General features: G+C 41.1%; 1 protein-coding gene across 3 annotated transcripts; it reads right to left on the bottom strand.

The window, feature by feature from the left end:
- Nucleotides 1–12,455: 12,455 nt before the first annotated feature.
- Nucleotides 12,456–24,643, bottom strand: syt10 (synaptotagmin X). 3 transcript variants are annotated; one of them, XM_083999610.1, is made up of 7 exons: nt 24,226–24,643; nt 23,075–23,489; nt 19,696–20,257; nt 17,478–17,598; nt 16,484–16,655; nt 15,743–15,872; nt 12,456–14,176 (listed from the first exon to the last, which is right to left on the bottom strand). In XM_083999610.1, the coding sequence occupies exons 1-7, from the start codon at nt 24,425–24,427 to the stop codon at nt 14,105–14,107; spliced, it is 1,674 nt and encodes a 557-aa protein (XP_083855736.1). In that variant the 5' UTR covers nt 24,428–24,643; the 3' UTR covers nt 12,456–14,104. The 3 variants fall into 3 exon arrangements, with proteins under 3 accessions (XP_083855736.1, XP_083855737.1, XP_083855735.1); XM_083999611.1 differs by having other exon boundaries at nt 24,241–24,643; XM_083999609.1 differs by lacking the exon at nt 24,226–24,643 and having other exon boundaries at nt 23,075–24,217.
- Between the last annotated feature and the right edge of the window lie 460 nt (nt 24,644–25,103).

Raw genomic sequence — 25,103 nt, 5'->3', positions numbered from 1 at the left:
CAGGTCTGCCAGCAGCTGTTTTGCACATTATGTGATAGCATTTAGCGATACTTCAAGCAGACACAACTCCATTTTCCACTAACGAGTAGATCTTTACGTCAGCAAGAGTTTGGCTGCAGTAAAAGTAGAACTTGTGCATGAGTGGATGACTTGTGGCATGTACAGTACATCTTGCTGTGGTGCTAAACTGACAGACAGCTCAACCGTTAATTGACATGGACACACACAGTTAGAGTGACAGTAAGGTGGACAAAAATGTCAAATTTCAGTATCTATACATTTGTTCTTTTGTATTTTGTTGACGATAAACTACTATAATGCAATATATTTATATAGATAACATTGTCTGGTAATTATACAATGACAACTTGTTAGATTCTCATTATCTCCTTATTTTTTTTTCCATCTGTTGTTCAGTTGGTTCTCTCCCGGTGGAGGCGTCATGACTGAAATAGTTCATGTAAATATCTGAACACTCTAAAGTCCACTTTCCCATTCTGGCAACGTGGTCTCTGACTTTTAGACCCCCACTGTATAACACTAAACAGCAGCTGGTGGAACGGGCTCTCGGCATGTAAATATAGCCACCGAGGAGCCGAGCAGTTGAAGGGATGTGTATGTGCCTTGATTCATTGATCCTAATTTCCCCGTACGTCTGTCTGTGCACTTCAGTGTGTATTTATATTAACGACCACAGAATCCTACACAATGGCTGCCATGAGTCTTTGTGATAAAGTTGCTTGTGGTTCCTATTAATTATTTGATTATTAAATGGGCGCAGTGAGAGATGAAAACACATTTTCAGACTCTTAACCCTAGGTTTTACATGTTTATTAAAATTGTTTGGTTTGTTTTGCAGAGTGCAGTGGCAGTGAAGAAAATTTGTCTTTATGATTGGACCAACATTGTAACAATAATAGTTAGTCATATTATCCCACCCTTTGTGTCTCCATAGCAGGCAGGCAGTGGTTTTATTCTGAAATACATCACTCGTCAGTGTTTGTATCAACTTATTGTGACGACAATAAAGTGCGAGAGCCTGTTTTCCTGGCGGCAAACTGCAAATTATGACATTAAAGTTGCCCAAGGAGGAGAAGTATTATATGTTTTCAGCATGCAGTCTGTTAGAAATGCTCAAACCTTTGACATATGGGATTAGTGGTTGAAGTAGTACACTTACAAAGATTTAGAAGAAGCATACAATTCTGAGGTACTCGTACATTACTTACTTTTGGCGCTACTTTCCGCAGCTGCTGCTGTGAAGAGATTAAGTAATTATTTTGGGGGATTTTATTACATGCAACACTGAATGACCAGTGTTTAAAGGTATGCAGGATACCATTCTGTCCAAGTTGGTGAATAAATTTGCCAAAAGTTGACACAGTGTTTCTGCTGCAAGGAATTGGGGACCAGGATTATTTTCCTTTCCTTCCTTTGCTGTGCTCGGCTGTTGGTCTAGTAGTGTACCCTGTGCTGAAGGAGATAAGAGACTGAAGCACCTTTTCTTAGCATTTACAGACTCGGAGCTGCTATCATGGCTGCCACTTAGATAATTGTGGGTCATTTGGCTAAGTTGGGAACCTTCCTGAGCAAAAAATGATTTGTCAGCCACCTCCCTGCAGCTCTCAGTGCTAAAACCTTGAAATAAATGAGCATTTTTGCACTTGAGGGTCCCACCTGTTATTAATTAGGCAGAGAATTGGGCACTTTGGCACTAATCATGATTTAACCCAAGAGGTGATTTAAATTCACAGGTTACATTATAAAAATCATAACACATGAGGTTCTTTTCTGTGTGTTTTTCCATGACTTCAATGTCTTATCCTATTATGGACATAAACATGCACGCAGAATGCCAGTAGGGAAACCAGCTCGGAGAGATGCGTACAGTATGTATGCTCCCAGCTCTCTGGATGCCTCTAGCCTGTGGATAAATTAGTCTGCCCTGGAGACGGTGCCGTTTGGGCTTATCTCCAACCTCCTCCAAATTGAGGTGGGAGTTGGTAGCGGCCAGAGGTATAAAGAAGATTTAGCTTATCCGACAGGGCATTAATCTCTGCTCCTCCTCAGCATCCTGCAAGTTTCCGAGCCCCGGATCCCTTCGGCCGTATAAAGATGTGAAGTCGCCGTGCATCCTATCAGCACCTCATTGCAGCCCATTGACAGAGAGTTCATGAGTATGTCGCTTTTCATATCTGGAATGAAGCCATCAGTCTCCTACATTGTCATGGTGAGAATAGTAACAGTGAAGCCTTAATTGGTGTGATGCTTAAGCCCTCTTCAATTGAGACCCAGGAGGTACAGTCTGACCCGTACTCCCTGCTACAGTGAAAGCTTTAATTAAAAATATTTGTTTTTCCTGTTTTATAACAAAGTCCATGATTACTGTACTTCTCTGTGGGGCTCTACAGACTGTATTTTACTTGTTGCAGGTTGTTCCATAAAAATATACTTGATGAGGTCCCTATAATGAAAAAGCTTTTTCAAAATAACTCTGTTCATAAATTACGACTGTAGTGTCCTCAAGAGACTCTGGCCTATTAAATTAGAAAGATTTATTCGATAAATCATATAAATAGTAGTATACAACACATGTCAGGATAACCCAACAACAGAGCAACCATCAAGACCTTAAGGAAGAAAAATGAATGCCAAATGAATTTTCATTAGTGGAAGTGGTACAAGTTTTTTGTTTTTTTTGTTTTTTATTCTGTGTTCCCTTCAAGACTGAGAGAATGACTCATTTTCTCTTTACTGACCATAATGTACCTGGCTTTGTTTGTAGCACCTGTTGCTCAAAGACAATATTACAATGGATTACATTGTTCACTTTCGTCACACTTAACTAACCACACAATTTGTTTTAGCAGTGTTTCTGCTTTTGTTTTGCACATTTCAAATCCTACACCAAGAAAGACAGCATTCATTATATGAAAGACTTACAATTAAGCAAAAACGTTCCCATTTAAAAACAATCTCTGGTGGTTCAACAATATTTTACAAGAAAAAACAAATCAAAAGTTTTTAGAAAAGTTAATCATCTTCATTGCTTTTTCTCACCTTTATCAAAAAGTTGACCAAATAGCGTAATGCACGTCCACTTCAAGGCTAGACAAGAAAGCCATAATACCATTGAAGAAAGTAAAAGCTTGATAGTGTTCTTGTGAGTGAGTCATGTTGTGTGTGTGTGTTTTGTCGTCATGTGTCCCAAGCATACACTATTTATATAAACTGATGCAGTTACCTAACAGTTTCCTGGCGGCGGCGCCCACAGACACATTGTAAGTACACAGGTCCAAAATATGACTCACCGTTGAAGTGTAGGAGCTCAGGCTGTTCATTCATGGAAACAACAATACAAACATCTGCTGACTGCTGTTTGCAGGGGCTTCAGACGGAGACTGTGAAATACTGTGTGGGGTATGACGTGTTTTCAGGATGTGGTGCGTGCTGAAACGAACACGGTGACGACGTTTTCATCAAGCTTTAACAGAGTCTAGACCAGAACATACAAATACAATACTAATTGGCTGACTCAAAGTGTAAATCACACTATAACAGTCTCTCTCTGTGTTAAAGGTGCAGATTTAACACCTGTTTACCCGCCAGTCTAAAGGAAAATTTACAACTTAAATCCTTTACTCACCAAAAGTATCTCCATCTGTGAAAAGCAACCCCATTGTTTTGCTTCTTCCTCTACAGAATCACTTCTTTTTGTATGGCTGGTTTGGCTAAACTATCTATCTCCATCATTTTTTAGATAAGATAATCCTTTATTTGTCCCCCAATAGGGAAATTTACAGGGTTGCAACAGCAGACAACGACAAAGAAATGTATAGGACAGATAATACAATTTGTAAAGTATGATTAAGACAAATCATAAATAAGAAGAAATATAAATATATACACATTTGAATTATATTTAGTGCTGAGAGAAGCTCTTGTTGTGGAGTCTGACAGCTTTTTTCCTTATTCGATATTTAAATTTTCCGGTACTAGCATCCAGTCTGCAGTGAAGAAGTAGTGCAGAGCAGATGTTGTAGGCCTATTACGTCTTGTCTTCTAACCAAAACTATATCTGAAGCTCTTTGGAAACACAATGTTCAGTGCTAACAGTACATTGGCTATATACAGTAGCAATAGGAAACAAAGCTGTCCAATTGTGGAGCTGATATCACTCAGTTGTGGGAATTTCTATCATATGGATCTCTCGCTCCAGTGATTTATCAATACAGTAATCTCTCACCACTCAAGTTTTTCCAGCAGCATGAGTCTATCGATAACAAATATCTGTTTGTTTCTCTGTCCCCCACTTTGGTGCAATGTTACATATCTAGACAACTATTGGCTTCTCACAAAATGTGGTACGTTAACATGTTCCCACCTGGATGACTTTTAATAACTGTGTTGATTCCCTGCACCAACATCCAGGCCAACTAATCCACATTTTAGTCTGTCATTGCAGAATTAATGACATTCCCAACAGCCTTAGGTACTGTATGTAGCTATCGGTGCAAATGAGAGGCTCTTCAATTGTTAGCATAACACTTACATTGAGAACATGGTAAGTAAGACTTTTTTTTGTTTTGTCTTGTTTTGTTTTATCATGCATTTCAATCATGATTAATGAGGTTAAAAAAACAAACTTTAGATCTCAACAGTTCATCTTAAGAAGTTATTTTCAATTTCTACATCATCACTGAGCTGCTAGCATTGACGCAGTCTTGTTTAAATTTAAATAATCTTTATTTTTGTGTTGTGATTGTGATAACAAATAGTCCAGCACTGTGAGTGAGGCGATGGGCTGTAAATGTCATCAGAAGCGGACCACTGGCTGAGGATGCAGAACTCCCAGAGACAATATTTGCCTGTATGCACTGGCTGTTTGTCTAGAAGGAGGCAGCTAGAGCTCTGATGTCTTTATCTGTATTCATGCATTTTTTTGGCAAAATGTTTCCCTGTGTTTGCCGGCCCGCCTGTTTCATCTGGTACATTGGATGTGTCCCCGGTTATGAATCGCTGTACTGGGCGGTTGAGTCGTAGCTACCTGTGACGGAACGAGTGGTATCTGATAAACGGCTGTGTTTAGATTCAAGCTCACGTCCCCACCGGTGTCTTCTCTGTCTCCTGGGTGATTCATTTCGACTCCTCCACCTCTGCTTGCCATGTAAATCAGCAGAGCAGCTGGAGTGGCCTGATCGCGCAGAAACCTTCGCCTCCCAACCTGTTATTACCTTGTCTTCCCACCACTGTGACGGCACTGATGATGGTGCCGCTGCTCACACCTGTTGAACCCACAGTGAAAGCCTTTGTTTCCCATCTCTGTGGCGCTCACGTTGGCTTAATTACAATTCCCAGACTCATTTGGAAACAGGACTCTTGATGTGCGTCTGAGTCACAGGATATCAAAGGCAAACGCAGCAGCAGGGATGATCTCACAAAAGAAGATCTTTAAGAGGCCTTAAAAGGCTCTATCTCTGGCAATGTGAGTGTGGTGACCACACAAAATCATGTGGATGTTGAAGCAAAGACATTTACATTTTATGACACAACAGTGTCCTCATACAGTAGATATTCTTTAGTTGTTTGCCGATTGAGCGGCTCTTAAATGGTTTCATTTGGAACAGTGATTATCCAGGAGAGAGCAAACATATCTACAACATAACTCTTTAATGGTTATAATAAAGGTAACTGCATTATATTTGGCTAGTACATTTGTAATGGTGTACAACACAACACTGTATAATGACAGTAGTTTGTGTGTAAATACTAAACTGTTTCTGGCGGTGAGTTGAAATGAAAAAGGGCTAATTACTCTATCAAAGGAGAACCAATATTAAAGGGGACATATTATGGAAATATCACTTTTTGAAGGCTCTTTAACGTGTTTGGCTTGCCTTCTGGCCCCCAAAATGTGAGAATTAACAAAAAAAAATCTGTAATTTGCAGGCTCCAGAGGTTGAAATCCATGTGTCAAATTTGCTTAATACCACTCCTACCTGTGAGTGCCGTTACCATAGGGACAGGCACTGAAATGAGCCGTGGTATCTTGACCGAAGCATGTCATGTCAATGTCTTTCAGACACCTGGGAACTATTTTAATTTGTGGGAAAGGAACATAATATGTCTCCTTTAACATTTAGCTCTGCCCCATTCTCTCTTGTTAGACCTTGTTCTCTGTGTTTTCTCCAGACATAACCTCAGGGAAGCAACATTGGAGGAGAAGTTAACCGTGACATGAAGGCGCAGTCACTGTGTGTAAAATTCGATCACATGCAATTTTGGATTGGATGAATTTCCGATTAATTAAGCAACTGTTGCACATTGTTTTGTTGCCAACTGCTGATTTTCTTACTTTTCTTACTGCCTCGTTTTCCTCAGGAGGTGGTGGCTGAGGCTCATGGGTATTGAAGTATTCCGACTAAAACCAGCATTGAAATAATTAAAACTGAAAGTCATTATATCAGCCTCCTCCTCTACATGTCAGTCCGTCTCTGTCTCTAATTCATAGTTCTCACTCGTGCTTCAGGGTCATCCTGAATGCCGCCACAATTAAAATATTCACACTTGTAGGTTCAAAAGTTCCACGGCTGGATTTAAATATGAATCCACGTCATGGTTATTCATTAGCTGGACGTTGCTGTCAGGACAAATCACTTCGAAGGAGGCAGAGTAATGAGAGAGGATTCCTGTGCTTTTCCCCCCGTGGGGTAAAACATCTATTTATAGCCACCTCACTCACATCAATACGTTTTCCCTCCTGTGTCGCCTCCATCTAATGCTTCATAAAGCGAGCGTGGCAACCTTTCATCTCCCCTCTGCTGGTAACGGTGATGGTCGGTTCTAGCCGTGCACCGAACGGCTTCTGACGCTCTCAGTTTTGTTCTTTTGACATTTGACATCCTGTAACAGGTTCGTTGAAATTAATCTTAAACATAGTTGGATGCTTTTATTTTCAAGATTACATAATGCAACTAGACTTTTTTTTCCCCCATCGGCCAACAGAGACAAGCACCGAAAGCAAGGGATGAACATCTGACCTCGCATTCTTCATTCAACCACAACGATACATCATTAAACACCTTAAAGCAGAAGTAAGCGATCCGGTCGTTTTGGCTAATGCTGCGTTTCAGGAAGGCTTTTGAAACCGTAAATTACAGCTTCAAGTCACAACTTACGACTTTGTAGCGTTCCAGGCAACCCACTCGTGTTTTTCCGACCTGTTTTACCTGTGAAAGTCACTATAACGGCCACTCGTAACTTCCGACCGGTGAACTCGTACCAGATCGAACTGGTACGACTTCACGGTCGGAAAAACACGAGTTACGAGTTTCCTTGAACGCACCATAACAGTCCTCGTCCCTACGTCACCACATTCACGGCGTTCCTTGGCTGCACACACAGCCCTGCATGCCGTTCTCTCTCCTCATTGGATAAAAACTGTAGGATACGATAAATGTTTTCTCTTCGGCTCAGAGCAGAGCAGAGTGACTGACAGACCCGTGTTTCAGTCCAAACACTCTATGTAAGTGATTGCTGTCGGAAGATATAACTATTTAAGACTTATATTAACACAAATATATCGCTTACTTCTGCTTTAATACAACAAATTTTATTTAGTCTTGGAGACCTCCAGGCCAAACCAAGCCTCTCAGCCCAGGTATTACTCACCCTCCAAACCAAGGCAGGAGAAGACTGTTAATGTCAGGTCAGTGCCGAGATGTAGACGAGCTCTTGATAGTTTGCCAGACAGAGAAATCATTAAGAAACCACAAGGCTGCGTGTGTCTGGCTCTGAACAGATGTTCCAGCGTGGGGGTTTACATTCGCTTCATGAAGATGACCTATCAAGATAGAAATACAGAGCGTTTTGTATCTTTTGGGCATTGAATTGATAACGAGCATGTGTCTGTGTGTTGTGTCCATCCCTCCCTGCGTCTATGGTGGAATAATTTTTATTACTGTAATAATATACAATTTGTATATAAGCTGGAAGTGTTGCACACACCATCAATTTGACATCTGAGTTATGTAACCCAGCTCCAACCTGATGCACTCTCAGCACGACCACATACAGCCATGATCTTTCTCTTTTTTTCCCCTTTCTTTCTTCTTTTTTTTTATAATAGAGACACCGAAGGCCATAAAAACTACCGTTGGGCTGTAATGGGCGGTGGCGTTACATAACTGTCTGTCCACTTACCCCTTAAACTGTAATTGTTCCCAGAATAGAAGCAGCCCCTGCTTCCTCGCCATTAATGAGTTGACCGCCGACCCTCTGTATCCAATGAGCCGGGGCAAATCCAGCTATATATAAGCAAATCCGTGCGTGCACAGCAATACCTTGAGCTGTGAAACGGCAAAATGTGGTAATGTGGTAAATAGAAGCATTGTAATACCAGTAGTGTGTGACATAACATGATTTGCTCTTGATATTTAAGCACAGGATTTGATATGGAAAGTGTTGAATATTTTTGATTAAATAAGAGAAAGGAAATGGAGTTTTTAATCATACTGGCATTACTGCGGCTCTTTGATAAGCCAGTAATGGCGTTAATTAATTAAAGATTCCACGGTGCCATTATTTAAAACAGGGTATCTCTTCAAAGAGTGGACGTTGAAAAGAAACTCTCATCTTCATGTTGCATCTTTCGTGTTGACAATTTTGAAACTGGCATGGGTAATTGCTCCCCAAATCATGACTAATCCTGCAGGTGCATTGTTGACGGCGGCCACGAGGCCAGTCCAACCCCACCCCCACCCCCCCCCCAAGTCTTCATACAGCAGTGGTGTTATAATCCAGCACGAATAAGCATTCAGGAAATGACAAAGCGTTAATTACATGCATCACCACATGGAGCTATTAGCCCCTCGCTAACTAAAGATACAACTCCACTCTAAATATGGGTTTAGTGTTCAGAGAGTGGGCAGCTTTCATTGCCAAGGAAACTAATGCAACAAGCCCCCATGCCCCTCTTGTTTTTTTTTTTTCATCTGTTTTCTATCCAATATCGTGGATCAAAAGGAAGTTGTGCTGTGTGTCACGCTTCAGGAGAGATCAAAATGTTCTCTTCATGTTTAACCATCAAACGGATGCAGGATGCGAAAGAGAGAGAAGAGAAGAGAAGCTTTTCATTCTGTCTTAAAGGTTTTTTACAAGCACGACAGCACAAACTCAGGGTCTTACGTTTTGTTAGTGGAGTGGTTATGTAACGCTTATTATTTGCTGAGTGTGAAGAATGGTGTAAGAAGGCAGCTTTTTTTCAGCCCAACCTCAGATACAAACGAGTATTATCCCACTTATAAAAAACAACAATTTGTAGCGGCTGGGGGAAAAGTGGAAATAAAAAATTGCTCTACATTTGTGGGAAAACACAACCTTGAAATATACTGTGTCATGTCAAGCTGCTCCGAAAGAGTCAAAGCCACATCGGTCTGAATAATGATTTCATTTTAAATTGAGGCAACACTTCTTGTTCTCGTGTCTGGGGAGGAAAAAAAAGAGAAAAGAAACGTATTCTTATTCTCTTGACAGCAAAGTTGAGACACCACTCACAATAGGCTGCATTACACAACACTTGAAGAAAGGAGCAGCACAAGAGAGCCCCAGTGTGTGTGTGTGTGTGACAGACCCATAATTAAACTGACTGTGTATTGATTGATAATGTCTGTCCTGTAATGTACGAGCCAGGTGTGAAGAGCTCTGTCTGTGTCTGGCGGCTCGTTGTTATCACTCGCAGATGTGAAATGAATTTTCGCCTCGCTTTTATTTGTCCAATTTTGAGCAGCGGGGTGTTTGTGTAGTCTGTGTGTTTTCACCACAGAGAGCCAATGTAGCAGCAGCTCAGACGTGACACACTGATCCTGTATTTGTGTGTGTGTGCGTGTGTTTGCTCCAGCTTGGACCATTTTCCCAGCTTTGCAGACACTTATTTCTCTTCTGGACTCTTTTTTCTTTTTTATCAAGCTCTTGGAGAAGAGCTGCAAGGCTTTTCAGATAATAAATGTTGTAACATTTCCAACTTGCACTGTCTCAATTTGACAAACTTGTGTCTTCTGCAGAGACGTGATGAAATGCCGACCAGAAAGTGCAGGTTGATTGATAACATCCATGAGTTTTAAGCACTGCAGCTGCACAGTGAGTTATTAAACAGTAAGAGAGAGTGACAGCTTTTACAACTCTTGAAACTTATCCATGCTGCAGAATATTAACCGAGTCACAGTGATGCAGTGTTTAGCACCGTCACTCCACAGCAAGAAGATTGATAGTTGATAGATGGGGGTGACTCTAAATTGCAAGTACCTGTGAATGTGAGTGTGTGAAGTTGTTTGTTCCTATGATAGACTGGTGACCTGCCCTCGCCCTATGTCAGAGGAATGGACGGATGACATGATAACTATATTATAGTTACCTGCACTTTCTGGTCGGCAACTATATTATAGTTATCATGTCATCCGTCCATTCATCTGACATAGGGCGAGGGCAGGTCACCAGTCTATCATAGGAACAAACAACTTCACACAAACATTCACAGCTACTTGCAATTTAGAGTCACCCCCATCTATCAACTATCAATCTTATGTATCATATAGAACAAGGTTCAGCTTCATCGTGTGTCTTTTGCTAGGACCCCCGACTCTAAATTAACTCATTGAGGAGAGGGTGAAGGGGCAGCAACTGCAAGAGGAGAAGTAGGAGAGCAGGCATCACTCTGCAGAGTAGGACTCCTACTTGTTGTATTTTAGTTTTTTTTTTTTTTAATTGTAAAATGAAAAAACATGTGAAATGAAATTTTCAGATGTCTTAGATGTTTTTGAAGCCAAAATTAAAACGGATTAATCACTGTTTTTCTTGAGAGACTCTCTTTCACAAATATGCATTTTTCTCAGCTTTCTAGAAAAAAAGTGGTCTTTTTGGTGCAACCAGGCTCTATTCAACTTAAGATAAATCAAGAATGGAACAAAGTACAATCAAATGTTTTTTTCCCTAATTAAATAGAGAGTCTCCTCTTTCCTTTGAGCTATTTGGTGTTTTCAGAGTCATAGTACAAAATATTCTGTGGGTCTTGAAATATTACTCAAAATGCCCCGAAACGCTGGCACATGGCACTGACCATTTTATAAAAGGGCTGGCACTCAATGAGTTAAAAATAATAACCTTTTCAAAATATGTAAATTCCTTGACAAAGACAGGCTCACTCAGACTCTTTGTTTTTTGTTTTTTATTTTGTTAAAATACATATGAAACAGATACAATAAATTATATCCCAAATATTTACTTTGAATCGTTACAAAAGTTATCACAAACTGTACACATCATGACAGTAGTTGCAGTTGTTCTTGCTCAATATAGATTCAACCAATATGCAAACGATTACAGCTCAAAGCTCTAAACTCCTAAACATGGAATAACTTGATAAGGTAGAGTTGGCTTCACTTGGTTTCCAGTTTGACTAATTGTTCACAACTATTACAGAACGTGTATAAATTTCACTCGAGTACAAGTCTGAGCTGTTCAAATTATCACCAAACAATAGAAATACATTGTGATGTCTCTATTTTCTGTAAGTGTACAACAACTTTTTTAAATTTCACTTTTCAATATATATATAAACAGTGCCAGTGACAAGTGTATATATATTTATATATATACAAATGTAAACACAAAGATTGAAATTTGAAATACTAACTTATCCATTGCTTACATTTTCCCTCAGTTAAGTGTGTTTTTAAGTGGTGACACAACATGCTACAAGTAAAAATATTTAATATTAAGGGCAGCACAGGGCAAAAAGCATCATTATATATGCATGTGCAAGTAAGATAACAGTACATAGCCTTTTTTTCTATTTGCTATGTTGGTTTCTTATTAGGCTACTCACAAAGAAGGAGAAGCTGAGTCAGTGTTCTGAGTTTAGATGCACTGAACTTAATTTCATATGGCTTCATGTTAAAAAAAAAAAATATTTGCAAATGTTTGAGTGTGTTTGTAGCTTCTTCTCTCGTGGATAATAATTCCCTGAATTTGTAGCAGGAGATGAAAAGTTGTACAATTGCCATGATTTCTTATTGAGATTTCATTAGTATCTGTAGCCTATTACTGCTTTTGTTGTTGCTGTTGTTCTTGATTGACTATTCAGGTCCATGATTGGTCCTTTAACAAAATCAGGCTTCTCATATTTAACTGGGAAGTGTTGATTTTGTTGGCAGATTTCATATATCAACTTCAGCTAACTAATTAAGCTTCAAGTTGGTTAAAAAAGGCTGTTTGTTTCTTTTAATCATTTCCAGCTGACTGTATTTAAAATTACAACATTGTAAGGGTACGCAAATATGCACTTGCTGCAAACATGATAGAATGCGAAAGACTGAGGCTAAAGCACCATCATCAGCAAAATGTCAAACCCCTTAAAAACTGAATATCCATGTAGAAAAGTGTACTCTTTTTTTTTCTTCTTAATTTATCTTAACACAAACCCGTGAACCTGCTTCAATAACCAGTTTTATTTTTTTGTATTTCCAAACTGTATGTTTCCCTTTCAATCTTGGACATGAAAATGATTTGATCAATGTTCCTAGTGAAAGTACAGTAATGCCGTCTTGAATAATAATGAGTCGGGCTGTGGTTGTTTGAGTCAAATCCAATACAGCAGGACAGACACTTGAATTTACTGTATTAATTTAAGGACCAGAATGCACTGCGGTTTGTCTCTGCCTTAAAAATAAGGCTTGGTTTGGTTTCTACTGCAGGATGTAAGCTAGTTAGCTGGGTATGCTAACACTCTGATAACATACACAAACGCACAGTTTAATCCTTCTCTTACACTTTTGGTCTTTTTATTTTCACTTTGGAGCCAAAGCCTGAAACACTTTGTGTTCCTGTCACTGTTTGGAGGAGTTTTTTTTATTCATTTATTTTTTTCCTTTTAGTCAAAACTCAATTTGGACTGAAGGCTGGAAGTGCTCGTTAATTAGGCTACTAGTACCACTAGTGACCCATAAATTTAGATTAGGCTAATTAATGTATTGCTTTCCCAATAAAGTCAATTTACCTTTTTATGCATATTTTTTAGTCGACTTTGGAGCTAAAATATCAACCAACAATTTGCTTCAGTTTCAACATGAGGGACATGTGCAGTGTAAACAACAATATAATAATGTTTGGTTGGAAAAATAAGTTGATGGATGGGTAACTATATGCTGCTTTTTTGGGTCGCAATTATCTGCTGAAATTGATCTGTGGTAGAAAATATCTAAAGTTGGGTTCATTTTTAAACTCTTGCCAGGTTTTGGGGAACAAATTCATTGAAAACTACTTTTATTTTTGTGTTTTTCTTCATCTCTCTTTACGTACGTTTGCTACATGTATTTGCTACAGTTTCTCTAAATCTGAGAGACCTGTTGAGTTTTCTCATAAATGCAGGTGACAATGGCTGGTTAATGGCCACGGTTTCACACATCTGTGACATTTGTGACTGGTGATTTTTTCTAAGAAATTTATCCAGCCCTTTTTATTTGACGCTCAATTACCTGCGTTCTTCAGCCAAAAGAGCTGGAATCACGACTCGCTGGATTTATTGACTGATTCTTTTTTTCTTCTTGTCCTTCTTTCTGTCTTTAAAGTAAATGTTTCATGGCACTGAGCAGCATAGCCCTTTTACCTTTGTGCCATTTCAAAGTAAAATGCTAACTTCACTGAAGAGCTCTCGGGCCAGAAAAAGATTGAAAAGGTTGCAAGTGAATCACTGAGGACTTCTCACAGCGACGTCTACCATTCATGTGGTCTATATGTAAATGTTTTGGCGAATAAAAGCCTTTCTGAAAATTTCCAAAGCAGATGTATGAAAAACAAACTCTTGAATGAAATGACAGTTTACTGCTGTGCATAGCCAGCTCTGTAGAGCACGAGTTTGAATGAATGAATGAATAAAAGCAATTTCAATACAACATTGTTTTCATAAACACAGAGAGAAACATGTTGGAATGAATTCAGTTTTTCGTACAACATGCTCACACGAGACTGATTGGCAACACGACTCGTCAGCGACTCTAAACGAACATCTGCTTTCTTACAGAGGCGGTGTCGTCACTCTACCTGTAGATCGTCACGGCGTCTGTGGAGGTTTAGGCGAAGGACATGAACCTTGACTCTCAAAGCTTGCCGCTCTTCCAGGCCACTGCAAGGTAAGATGTCACACCAAAAACACAGCTTAATAGAGGTCGCCCTTTTTTCTCTTTTTTTTTTGGAAAAGCTAAGCAGGTATGTATTTCTCACAGTCCTGAGAATGCACTGTGATCATGGGCAAATTGGTCATTTGAGCCCAGCGGCGATCTAGCGTGGTCATTTACAAGCAAAGCATTTACTTTGTCTGGTATAGAGCTGCCTGTGCTGACCGTGGCGCCTCCAAATAATTATATATTCTCTAATATGTAACTAAATCAGTCTCAAGACCTAACATGGGATCCTAACAAGCAAGTGTGTGCACTGGTGGTGTTCTCATTAGAGGACGGGGCGACTGCTGCTCTCAGACGGTTCACCTGGAGGGTCATACCGTTGCTCTGCAACAGCACAAAGCATCTCAATGAGTAGATCCAAAAATATAGTAATAATAATAATAATAATAAGCTATGTCGGACAACTACATTAAATTGTTCGACAGCAGCTACACAGGATAGGCACTCTTTTTTTGCCTATGATCACAGTTTTACCAAAGCATGAAGTAGTTTTACCACTGAAAATGGGTAATCACCTGTATCTTCCTATGCGTCAGGTGGGAAGTGGATGTGGCAAAAGAGGAAAAAACATTGATAACATGTAAAATATAATAAACATTAACCGGAGTGAAGCAATTGGCCTCTAAAAGATGAAATTGTCTTATTCAAACATGGTATTTCATCAGCTATAAAATGAGTTTCTCCTCAAGTACAGGACGTCGGAGATACTTGGGTCCAGTAACTCCTGTTAGCATGTTTGCTGCTCATCGAACCTCTACTGTATATGTCGTCTTCTTTCTCTGCATGCTAAATACATACATGCAACGTGTAGGTAAGACAGTGTTGGGGGTTGTTGGAGAGTGACTTTTGCATCCGGTTTCCGTGCTTTGTGTTTAACACACAGAGATTCTCATCCGACTCTTCTCTGAATATTCCTTCAGCCCAATTTTTGAATAGGTGGACTGAATTAAATCCATCAGAACAAATGCAATAAATGGGAACGTTTAATGCAATTGTTCTTGCAGTCAGTGGAGAAGTGAGGAGGTGAGAATATGTTTTCAGAAACAGTGAATGAATCAGAAAATGAGTTGCATGTTATTCTGCAGGTCAAAAATTTAAGAATATAAATGCCAACAATGTTTGCACTGTATACTGAGCTGAGTTTTTTTTTACTGTTTGCTTTTCATTTCAATAATTACATTATATGCATTTGTGCATTCTGTCATCCCATTTTTAAGTGTTTTTCAATATTCACGAACAAACACAGGCACATTGATGGATTTTATTCTTATAATAGGAAAAACCAAAGGACCATGTAACTTAACGTGTAATATGCATGTAATGCGATGTCCATGAAGGAAATGAGAGCTGAGATAACATTCACACTCAGATATGTTGTTTCCTAACACTGGGTAGTGGTCACTGGTCACTGTCACATTCAAGAGCTTGTAGGGAACTCTGTAAATGTGAGTTCTTTAAGACTGGGGGGACAACACAGTGAGGGATAGAAGAAGACAACATATCTGTACCTCTCCCAGAGCATGCCAGTGTGTGATGGGCTTCCGCGGATAAGCCAACATTTCATTCCAGTGATCCCGTCCAAGGCCCTCAGCATCTGGCCCGGCATGACATACACCAATCACCTCATTGTGTCCAACCCTGTTAGCAGCACAACACACACATTGACATAGATTTTGATGCACATAGTAATGCTCCTAGTAGCCTGGGTGCAGACATTTAAAAATTATGAATATATATACTGATAAATAAAAGGATATTTCCCCAGATTTGGATGAAAAGATGTTATGAAAAGACTCTGGATAAAGCTAACTAAAGCTAACTGGCTTTAATTATACCACTTATAAAAAAAAATTGAGAAAAGAAGAAGCTCCAATTAGTTATTGTGTGTTCAAGAGCTCTTGTTGAGCAAAATATAACTTGCTCATCTTGTTATCGTGTACCCAAATCCTACAAATGCTCCTTGTAGATAATTTATGACATAAAGAAAACAGAGACGCATACAGAGGCAAGCTGGATGAGTGAGGAGAGTCTTTTATAAGAGAGATATTCACATTTATAAGATGGGGACAGCAGATGACAGTGGAAAAACAAGCTCAAAAAAAGAAAGAAAGAAAAAGAATTCAACCAGGAACAAAACAGATTATCCAACACTCGAGGTACATGTGGGGAAACAAGCAGACAACTTAAATAGACGAGGAGGGTGGGGGTAAAACAGACAGTATACAGACAATATACAGACAGTGACTCACCGATCATAATCCATCACCATGATGGACAAACTGACTTGTTCGACGTTCTCCGGGGGGATGTCGAAGATGATGGCCTCGTTGTACACCGGATTAAGTGTGCTTTTCTTGGTTGTTGTTTTTCGCTTCTTCAACCTCCGCCCGTCGCAGATCAGGTAAACCTTCACATACGGGTCTGAGAGACATGCTCACTGTCATTTGAAAGGTTTGTACACATGTATGTTGTCAATGTAGAAGAAATGATAATGGCAAAAGGGCTGGTGAATGTGTAACACCTAACCTGGGTTACAGAAGTTTAACACAGTTTATAGTAAAGCTCGTACCAGTGTTGGCTAATGGGATAGTTCAACATTTTGGCAAATTGGCCCATTGCCATAAGGCATAGTTGCTTTAATTGTCGGTGCAAGCTATTTTTAGAACGGTGGAGCAGAGCCACGAGTTGCTCAGAGCTACGCTATGGAGGCGAGATAGAGTTGTTTTCGAGGCAAATGCAGAGACTGCTTGCTGAAAAACTGTAGTTTTGCAGTTTTGCATGAATTTACCTCTGAAACAACTCTGTCTGGTAATGTTCTGTTATTATCTCATAGCGTGGTGAATGTGCAGGTCACAACTTGTCCACCAGAGCATTTTGGAGTTGTTGGATTGTGTGTTGGATTGTGTATTTGATCAGTTTGATGAGGGAAACCAAGAAATCCCATGAGCCTCCGTAGCGTAGCTCTCAGCAGCTCACGGCTCTGCTCCGCCATTCTAAAAATAGCTTGCACCTATAATTAAAGGTAATGAACCTACTTCTAAAACTATAGGGATTATGGTAATGGGCCAATTTGCAAAAATTGTGAACTATCCTTTTAAATAATATGTTCCCACTGGCCTCAATACGTCTCTTTCCCTTTTCCATTCTGTGAGGCCACCTGCTGCATATTTTCAGCTAAGTTTGATTTATGGCCCAGTTTGAGCTTTTGATGTGCGCTAGTCTTATTTTGCTGCCGGGGGTTACCTGAAGAGCCTGTGATGTCCATGGCTTTGAGGTTTCTGCATTTGATGACTGTGAGGGTCATTCTCCCTGCTGTGGGGAGGTAGCACAACGAGTACATGATCTCTCCCAGGTCAACACTCTCCTGAAGGACGGAGAAAAGAAACAGAATGAATGTCATCCATTTTACATGTGTCCACCACATTTTGTGAATCAGAAGGTTAAAAAGCAAAAGAGTAAAGAATTATGTAAATGAGAGAAAAAATTGTATTTTTGTCAACCGGTGCTAAACAAGCATGGCAGGTTGTCTTTTTCAATGCAATACAGGCATGAACATTTAACTGTCAGTTAACACAACTGAACTTGTTTTTAGCTTTGTGTTTTAGATATTTTGCCAATTACCAAAGTCATTTTAGCATTTCTATACTATAGCTGTTAAAACTAGAAGGTGCACCAGTAGACAAGACAAAGAAGAGTTTATAGCCAGGTCGATAAAGGCCTAAAGCCCTCACTGGTATCTGAACGCAACACTGGTTAATTTTCTGAGTTCATCTGAGTTCAGTTCTGTGCAATTTATGTGTATTTTAAGTCAAAACAGTTTTGGATTTACCAACTTCTACTCTAAAAACCTTTGGACTCTATAACGACTCTCTCGTACAGTGATGATTCATCAAACAGTTTCACTCCAACTATTAAATCCACAAAGTAACTGAAGCTGCCCTCAGGTGTTTCCACATGGGAGTGGGCACCTTCAAGTTAATCTGGGGCCTGCAGTTAGAGGAAGTAAATGACACCGTCACACTAGACCACACAACCAAAGCTAAAGTGATATTCTGTTGAGTCAGATAAGCTAAAAACACAATTTAACACATTTTAGTACACCAGTATTGAGGGTACATACTGTAAACTTTTCAGAGTTTTGCTCTTTAAGCAGCAAAACTAACCACAGGAACAGTTCACAACAGTAAAATATCAGTACTAAAGAGTAGCATTAATCAGATAAAATCATCAATCTGCAAATTCTGCATTGGTCTCCATTATTCAAAGATGCAGGATATAGGACATCATGATGTGTTTGCTGACCCAACTCTGGAGATAAAATGGATCTAGAAACTATGGTATGATGTTTGGGTTATTATCCTCCTGATAACTTATTAACAAGACTATTATTGATGGGGTTAATAATGTGGACCATTAGACACTCATAGTATGTTCATAGTTTAAACTCTGGCTCTCTTGTGTGCCTGTGTTAATAATATACTGGAGCAGGGGCTTGGTTGTCACCTTGCCTTCCATTATTATCTCTTTCCAACCCACCTAATGGGATAAACATACAAAAAATCATGGAGGCAGTCAACAATAGTGGCAATCTGTTGTGTTATTCTACTCTTATTCTGGTACTGAATAGAATAGCACATGAACTTTGACAATCTAGATTTCAAGTGGCTTTTAAATGAACAACCTAGTATGAAAACAAAGCCTTTTGTCAGCGAAAACCAATAAATAAACCACAGCCATGTAATGTTCACTTGAGGTTATAGAGATTCATATCTGGTCAGTTTGTGTTTGCATGCAAAAACCGAATATACTGTAGTTGTTCTGTTGCTATTAATAAAGTTTACAGAAGCCAGTGTGAACCTGAAAACAATGGCTCAATGTTTATCACACTGAAAACACTCATAAATAAAGCAGGGGCTCTTGAGGAAACTGTGGTGAGTGTTAATGTAGGAGTGAAATACATTCTGGCCTACTGTATATTATGACAAGTTCTTATAGTTCTCGTGAGGACGTACGACTGTACATGCCTGGTGTTAAAACTGTATAACCTGTTTGTTTAGCGACATTATAAGTTATAGCGTATGTATTTAATGACAGGATAATTTTACTCCCTGTTGCTATATTTACGTCTGTAAAATACCCAGCAGTTTCTGGAAAGCGCGTGTGGGTGGTTTGGCTGATGAGATGCATTTCCCAAAGCATTTGAATTATGCAATGTGTTCCACCTGCCACTTTTATGGATGAGTGTTGATGAATTCTCTCAGGCTCTCTGAAGTGACTCAGTGCAACACTTGTGTTTGTTTAGACCTTTCCCAAAAAGAAAATAATAAAAAACAAAAAACAAAAGTAGTTCCCATTCCCTGTGTGTTTTCTCTTCGGTGTCAAGACAAGAAGTTTGGTGCAACATCTCTAACTTATAGCGACAGTGAGCGTTGGCGTTGGTTGGTGGTTGGTGTGAACTCACAGTAGTTGCTGCGTGGATATCCTTCCACACCACCGCCTCCCTGGAAAGATCAGAGAGTTCAAAGAGGTTGTCCACCACCACCTCGCCAATCATATCGTGGCTGGTGAAGCGGTCGAAGTCGTAGACGCTGAAGTGCAGCTTGCGGTTGCAGATCTCGTCGTACACCACCGGGAAACGGAAGGTCTCGTCGAACATGGGGTTCAGGTTCTTGCGGTGGACGCGCGTCTGGTACTTCTTCTTCCTCTCCGGCAGCAGGTAGATCTTCACGTACGGGTCGGAGGTGCCCGTGAAGTCCTTGGCGGGCAGGTCCAAGGCCTTGAGGATCCGCACCACCAGAGCCTGCTCCTCGTAGTCGTAACGCAGCGAGAAGCTCAGCTTTCCGCACGTCTCCACGGGCTCTTTGGGCTCGCCCTCCGAGTCCACAGACTTCTGCTTGTAGAGTTCGGGTTTTATTCTGCCGATGCTCGCCGTGGAGGACTGGCGGAGAGGCACTGTGTCCATGCTGAAGTCGACGCTGGTGACATTCATCTGACGAGGCAGGTGGCGCCGGAAAGAATTGTGCCTGTTGGAAAGGGTAGAGGGCATCTGGTAAATGTCTCGAGTGTCAGTGTCATGCATGAGCGGCTTTGTGACGGTGCGGGGCCTAATGGTTTGTCAGGAGAGGGTACGTTTAAGAAGAAGCATGATGCATAATAATGTGCAGCGCATGGAACTCGCTTTGCATATTACACTGTGTCTTTGATGTTTTATGGAAGAAAAGCAAAATGTAATACAGAGAAACCACCTCATGTTCACCTAATATAGACGAGAGCCGGATAACCAGAGGCCTCGAGTGGCCGTAGCTCCCAATGCGGCTCAGTTTCAAGACAGCACTTAGCAGGAACGACTCTTTAGGGCATATCGTACCGCCTGCTTAATGCATGTTGACAAGCAATAGTTTGAAATGCTAAAAAACGACTGAGCCAATCACATGATGCACATAAATTGCCAATGTGACTCTGCCAAAGTGGATGTAATTGCCCTAAGATTGACAAGCTGAAAGATTTCCTTCATTCGTGTGTCCCCACTGACCAAGATCTCCAGCATTCAAATTTGAGCTTTTATTAAAAAAAAGAATTACCTGAAGGCTGGTTGACATCTTTTGAGAAACACCACGTTTTTTCCCCCCCCCTCCTGACTTGCCAATCTTGTCACCTAGCAACTGGCCCTCCTCCTTTCTTACAATAAGACAATCACAGCAATCTGACAGCCACGGCACAAATGATATAGCACAGGAAGCACGGCTGAAAATTAAATAGTACGCTCTAGTATTGTCGTAAACGGCAGCACAGAGATCAAGAGGGAAAAAAAGAAAATTTCCCTCGAATACAAAACATAAGAACCATTACTATATACAGACAGGTGGCAAATTAAAGGTTCATGGTGTCAGTGTATGTGTGTGTCTAGTGTGTCTAACATTCCTGTGCACAGGGTGAGATGAGGTTGGACAAAATGTTCATCTTACTGTAATTGTGCAAACTTTGTGTTGCAGCAACATATAGGAAGTCAACATTCCTGATTTGGATGGTGCTTGTAGGAATGCGGCACTTTTCATTGTTTAATTTGATGAAATAATAATTGTCGGAAGCAGAAATCGCAATCAAAAATAAAAATTTGATTAATTGCCCACTTCATCACTGAGAACAGCTTTGTACTGTGTTATGCCCCTCCCCCCCTTATAGTGTAACAGCCACTGGATATTCCTCAGTGTTGGGGTCAAACATTCACTCCCAGCCTCACCTCCCCCCACTCAGTTATTTCTATGTCTGTGGTTTTTGCATCACTGGACTCTCATATGTGCCTTCGTCTTTGTAATGAGAGGATTATCCTCTATGTAATTCTTCTATGTAATTATGGACAGACTCTTGTTTCTAGTCACATCCTGTATTGACTGATTCTCAGTCACTTGAGGAAATGCTGCTCCTCTGTTTTTCCATACGCACTCCTGCTTTAAATTATGACCCTATACTTGCCAATGCGTCTCCCATAGATCTAAATGCATATAAGTCACATTGTTTCTATTGACACATGAGGCCAGTTGAACAGTGTTTGGGACTGAAGCTCCTGCTGTCAGTGCCTCCAGTAATTATCTCCCTCTTCCCATCTTGATACGAAATCAGAATAAACTGCACCTGCTCAGCTCAGACCTTTAAAAGGTCACATGTGTTTACATGGCTTTTACTGGTTGGATGCTACTTGCCTAACTCTACCATGCAGTGCACGTGTGGAAGAATCTGTATTTGTTATCTTTCTCCATTCGTTTTATCCGTTTTTTCCACATACATACAGAGAGTGGGTACTTGAGCTCCCAAAACAACTTAATAGCATTATAAATGTGCCATTTTTTATAATTGGTGACCAGATTTGTTGGTAGTATAGCCCACTGATGTAAGGTGGTTTCACTTTGGGCTGTTTTCTTCACTATTTTCTGACATTCAACATTCACTGCACCAGATGATTGATCTATCATCAAAATAATCTCTGGTTTACCTGGCCAGTCAGTAAACACAACTAAAAAGGAGAAACAATAGAGGTATAATTCACTTGAGAATATGAACTTCTCTTTGTTGTTGTAGTTTCCTTAAGCTCAGGGGTGCTGAGACTAAGGTGTTTGTTTTTGTTCAAAAAGAAAGAAAAAATAATCGATGAAAAAGTGTAGGCGGAAAGGATTGAGAAAGTAGACTTTGAAATCTATAACTTGGCCTGGTGGGTGTGTAATTCATGGAGATGTTGGACTGGATATAATTTAATTAAAGGCTCTTAACGACAAAAACCAAAGCGGGGCCCGTCAATAAGGTTATCCTTGTGAGAAGCCGAGCGCAGCTGCCTGGTGCGTCTCACCAGAAACCACCCCTTCCACCGTGACAGCTCCCACCCCACAGCGCTGCTAATTATGGACGTTCTAGTTTAAACACAGCGCTGGAAAACAAAGGGGAGCACGAGCTGATTGTTTAATTACTGTGGATGCTTCCCGCCGTTACCATAGCAGCTTCACTCACACGTACAAGTGATCATAGGGTTCGAGCTGTACTGTAAGCAGGGAGGTTTGCCTCTGCAGGATGAGTCTTATTCACCCTCGAGTTAAGACACAGAGAGAGAGAGAGAAAGGGAGACTATTCAACATGTACAACTGCTTTTCAAGGTCACCAGCCAGTCCCTGATGCCAAACCACCTCGAGGACAGTGTCCATGATGTCACGAGCTGTCTGCAGTTTCAGGATTGTGTGTTTCCTACTTTTCATGTGAGGGGAAAAACAGATGAAAGTGGGTTGAAAATGCAGAAAATGACTTGTCTGTGGGTGCTAAAGCAGGAAAGGGGGTTGACATGTGGGAGTAGCTACCTGGAGGAGGAGGTTGGTTCTGTGGTCTGCCTCTGGATCTTAGCCTGCTGGCTGAGCTTCTCCCTCAGGGCCGTTTGCACCTCTGCGGGGATGTCCGGAGACGTCTGGCTGATCTTCATGGCGGCCTCCAGGAGCTTCACGGAGCTCCGGCCGTTCACCTTCACTTCCGGCGGCGGGTAGTACTTCTTCTCCACCTCCGCCGCTTTGCTGTCTGTGACCGGCGGCGGGGAGGAGCCGGGTGGCGGAGGAGGAGGCGCCTCGGGGAAACCCACGTGGAGGACATTCTCGGCGTGGGCCGACAGAGCCTTGCTCCTCCAAATGGGCCAGCACAGCTTCCAAAAGACAAAGAGAGAGACTACCAACAGGGCGAGGCCACAGAAACCCACGACCACAGCTAGGAGACTAATAGAGATGTCTACGTGTAACCATGGAGAAGACCAGTAGAGGAGGACAGAAGGAGACACATAAAAAGGAAAAAAAAAAGGAAGGAACCAAGCGAGGGACAAAATATGACGGACAAACATGCAAGGGAGAAAGAGAAAAAAGGAGAGAGAGCAAGCTGTAAGAAAGAGGGGGCAGCATACGCGCCTGTTTGATAAAGCAGGACAATTTAAAGTCATATATAAAACCACAGCATCAAGAGAAACACACGTTTAATGACTGGAGAGAGAAAAAGAAACATTTAGTGCTCCTGACATTTCATGCCCTCACTGATATTTAAAGGTAAAGTTTGGTTTTCACAGATTAATCAAACTGACTCTTTAAATTCTCCCTATTTGCAAAGTGGGAGAAAAAAGAAGGAAGGAAAGAGGAGAGAAAGAAAGAGAGAGAGAGGGAAATCATTTCTTCAGTCAGTCTATTGTCCACCTGTTGCTGCTGTGCTGAGCTGCAGCAAGATGCGTAACAGACGGAGAAACACTGTGGTAACAGTTCAACACGTAGAAACACAGAGCGCTAAGCGAGTGGAATAAAGTTTTAACAGGAGAGAGATGAAGTGCAGGTTCACTTTTTTTTCTTTTCTTTTCTCTCTTTTTTTTATTTTATAATCCAAACGCTGCAGCAACTCAAGTGTCTTCATTTCAAGAGGAACAGGGGGAAGTGATCGATTGGAGGAGATAGGGGCAATAAAATAATGACTTTATTCTATTTACCTGCGTTTCCTTTACCTGGTATGTTGCTCTCCAGTGGAAATATATCCGAACATTTCTCCCGGTCGACGTGTCCCGTGAGACAAAGTTCCGTGACGATCTGGAGAGCCCTTTGGCACAAGGTGATGCTGTCCTCCGTCCGGACACTCATGTCTCTCCTGTTAAGCCATTGCACGCCGGAGGAGCCGGGAGGGCGGCGGTTCATTTGGGCACCTGTTGTCTGTTTTTTTTTCTTTCTTTCTCACTACGCGCCGCAGAGCGCAGCCGGTCCGCGGGAGACAGCAGGGAGGCGCGCTGCGTCCTGATCCTGATCCATGTCCAGAGCGCAGCGAGGAGCGACTGGCCAGACGCGCTGCCTGCGTTTGAATACCAGGAGTCCAACCCTCGCTGCGTCCAATAGCTATGCGCATCAGTCTGAGAGTGAGTCCTGCAGTAATCGGATTACTTTTCTCTCTCTCTCTCTCTTTTTTTTTCTAGTAACAACTACAGCCCCCCCCCCCCCCCCCCCCCCCCCCCCGTGCACGCAGGGGACTGGCGACCTGTCGGTGTCCCCGCCCTCTGTCTAACACATAGTACTGGCTGATAACACTCCTCCCATGACCCCCAACGGGGTTTTTACCTCCTGTGACCGTCGGTATAATAATTAATCAGAATAAGAGTCATTACCTCCCTTCATTTTTCTCAGTGTGATTGAACACAAGGTACTCAAAGTACTTTGGATGGAGTCACGTGGCTGCACTTGCTCCATGTTCTTTTCATAGTGGCAGGGAAAGTAACAGGTTGTTCTGCATTTGAAGGAATGAAGTAGAAAATTGAAGCCTGCATACAGTATGGTATGTATATTATCTGGATGGACCATTGCATAGTATAGGTATTATCCA

The sequence above is a fragment of the Trachurus trachurus genome (assembly GCF_905171665.1).
Source record: "Trachurus trachurus genome assembly, chromosome: 23".
Lineage (NCBI taxonomy): Eukaryota > Metazoa > Chordata > Actinopteri > Carangiformes > Carangidae > Trachurus > Trachurus trachurus.
This window is presented reverse-complemented; position numbering and strand designations above follow the sequence as displayed.